General features: G+C 58.7%; 1 protein-coding gene across 1 annotated transcript in view; it reads left to right on the forward strand.

Annotated features, from left to right (window-relative positions):
• The window catches only part of GRK6 (G protein-coupled receptor kinase 6), an 11,611-nt gene extending 9,862 nt beyond the window's left edge, over window positions 1-1,749 (forward strand). The window contains exons 14-15 of the mRNA XM_010138461.1: window positions 25-159; window positions 1,699-1,749. Coding sequence (XP_010136763.1) covers window positions 25-159; window positions 1,699-1,749 — 186 coding nt within the window. The remainder of the gene's footprint in view (window positions 1-24; window positions 160-1,698) is intronic.
• The last annotated feature ends 750 nt before the right edge of the window (window positions 1,750-2,499 follow it).

Below are 2,499 nucleotides of genomic sequence, written 5' to 3' on the forward strand. Positions count from 1 at the left end.
GCAGCCATATTTGTCCTCTTCCAGATGATCGAGACAGAGTGTTTTAAGGAGCTGAATGTCTTCAGCACAGACGGCACAGTGCCCCCAGACTTAGACTGGAAAGGGCAGCCTTCTCCACAGCCCAAAAAAGGGTTACTCCAGCGCTTGTTCAGCAGACAGGTAAGAGTGTTTGTCAGCATTTCCTCCCCAGCGAGTCTTCTAGCAGCACTGAGCCAGCTCCTGCCCGTGCCAGGCAGATCTGGCAGGGAGGTAGGCATGAGGGGGAAGCAGGCAAAGTCTCCACCCTGTGCCGGATGGCCAGACCCCAGAGCTCTCAGAGGAACCCACACAAGGCTGCAGGGAGCCAGCCCTTGCCTGGCAGGCACTCTCTGTGCTGGGGGAGTGGAGGGGGCTGGATGGAGTGTCCTGGCTAAACGTGCTGCAGTCACACAGGGAGAGATATTGTTGAAGGCACTAAAACAGCAAGTCTGCTCCCTTCCTACATGGATAATACCATCCCTGAAGAAGACCTCGCTTTTGGAATGGGCTCATGGGCTCCCCAGAGCATCTCTGCCAGAATTCAAGCAGGCAGAGAGAGCAGTGCTTTCGAGGGATGAGGAGAATGGAAATGTCTTGCAGCTGCTACGGGCTTGCTTGCCTGCCAGTCTCCTCTGCCCAGAACAGCCTTTGCCTTCTTTCCAGGACTGGCAAAGCCTGGGCTGCTGCCTCTTGACAGCTGCTTGCAGCTGTGGGACTCAAGTGTGGTTGGCTCTGGACCCACTCTCAGCCATCTGGTGCTGACTTCTGCTTCCCCAAACGCAACCAGTTGTGCTTCCCTGTTCAGTGATCTGCCCTAGCCAGAGCCAGCTCTGGGCTGGGATACCCAGCCCTTCCCGAGGTAGGCAGGACTGCTGGAGGACGGGCAGCTGCCTGTAGCAGAGGTTGAGCTGTGATTTGCCACGTATTTTCTCTTTCCAGAGGTGAGCAGTCTCTCCTGGCTGCTCTGCTCAGGGAAGTACCCGGTGGCCCGTGGACATGGCAAGATCTGGGAAGGAGGAGTGTTGTCCTTCAGTGCCTATCCCCTTCTCCCAGCAGAGCACAAGCTACTTGTTGTTCTAACTGCCCCCTGAGCCACTAATCCTGCTTGCCTGCTCTCACTGCCTTCGTGGGGGAGGCCTTGCCCTCAGCTTGAGCCAAAGCTGCCCCTGCACCGCCGCTGCTGGGAGCTCCGCTCCCAGGGGGGCTGTGGGAAGTTCCCTTCTCTCTTCGGATGTCCGGGACACACAGGAGGGTTGAGAAACTGTGAAGGGTTTGGCATTGCAGCATGCCCAGACTCCCAGCAAAAAGGGCTTCAGCTGCTTCTGTGGCCAGCTGAGCCCTGAGCGGGGCAGACCGTCTCTGCTGGCACTGAGCTGTCTCCCTGTGTGGCTGTAGTCCACAGAGCCTGTCTTCCTCCCAGCTTCTGAGCTAGTCAGCTGCGTGCTCACCAGTCTGTCTGCCAGGAGCTGAACCCCCAGAAGCAGCTTGACATTTTCTCTGCAGGCTGGGGGTCCCCTCCAGCCCTTTGCCTCCATGTAGCTCTCCTGCACGCAGGCCAGGGCGGTCCTGGCCCTTCCCTGACAGAGGGCAGCTGTAGGCTGGGTTGTGTGACCGTGCTCACCCTCTGCTTGCTGTGCTCCTCTCTCTCCCTCCTCCCTCTCCTTGCCCTTCTGACTTCAGGACTGTTGTGGAAACTGCAGCGACAGTGAGGAAGAGCCCACCCGGCTGTAGAGCACAGCTAGTTCTCCAGCCCCTGGGACCCCCTTACCTCTGCGGGTGCCCAGCAGAGCAACAGCCCGGCCTGAAGGACAAGGGAGCAGCGGCCCTGCCACGTGGATTTGTTTACAGCTTTACACGTCCATATTCGAAGACTGTGAGGATGGCTCCAGGGCTGGCGGCAGCACACGGCTCGGATAGAGGTGCCTCTGACCGTGGGCAAGCCCCCATCCCCAGGACAGACCTGGACGCTTCCAAATGTGTCACTTGGGATCATGCTGCTGCCGCTCCCCTCCCAGGCCCAGGGTGGGAGGGAGGGACTGTCCCGGCGTGGGCCGAGGCCATGCTGGAGCAGTTCTGCTGACACATTCCACAGTGCCGGAGCGGCACTGCAGGTTTGGTGTATATTTATATATGTTGGTCTGTACATATCACATGTTGGTTTTTAATCTATGGATGGGGGCCTGCGCTGCCCCCACCCTGTCACAGGCACAAATGTCCCCCTGTGGGGGGAGCAACAGTCCCAGCTTTGCCCCAGGGAGTCCTGGGCAGAGGCCTTCTGTGCCTTGTCCACAGTGCCGGAGCGGCACTGCAGGTTTGGTGTATATTTATATATGTTGGTCTGTACATATCACATGTTGGTTTTTAATCTATGGATGGGGGCCTGCGCTGCCCCCACCCTGTCACAGGCACAAATGTCCCCCTGTGGGGGGAGCAACAGTCCCAGCTTTGCCCCAGGGAGTCCTGGGCAGAGGCCTTCTGTGC

Source organism: Buceros rhinoceros, unplaced genomic scaffold, assembly GCF_000710305.1.
Source record: "Buceros rhinoceros silvestris isolate BGI_N320 unplaced genomic scaffold, ASM71030v1 scaffold15586, whole genome shotgun sequence".
NCBI classification, from domain to species: Eukaryota; Metazoa; Chordata; class Aves; order Bucerotiformes; family Bucerotidae; genus Buceros; species Buceros rhinoceros.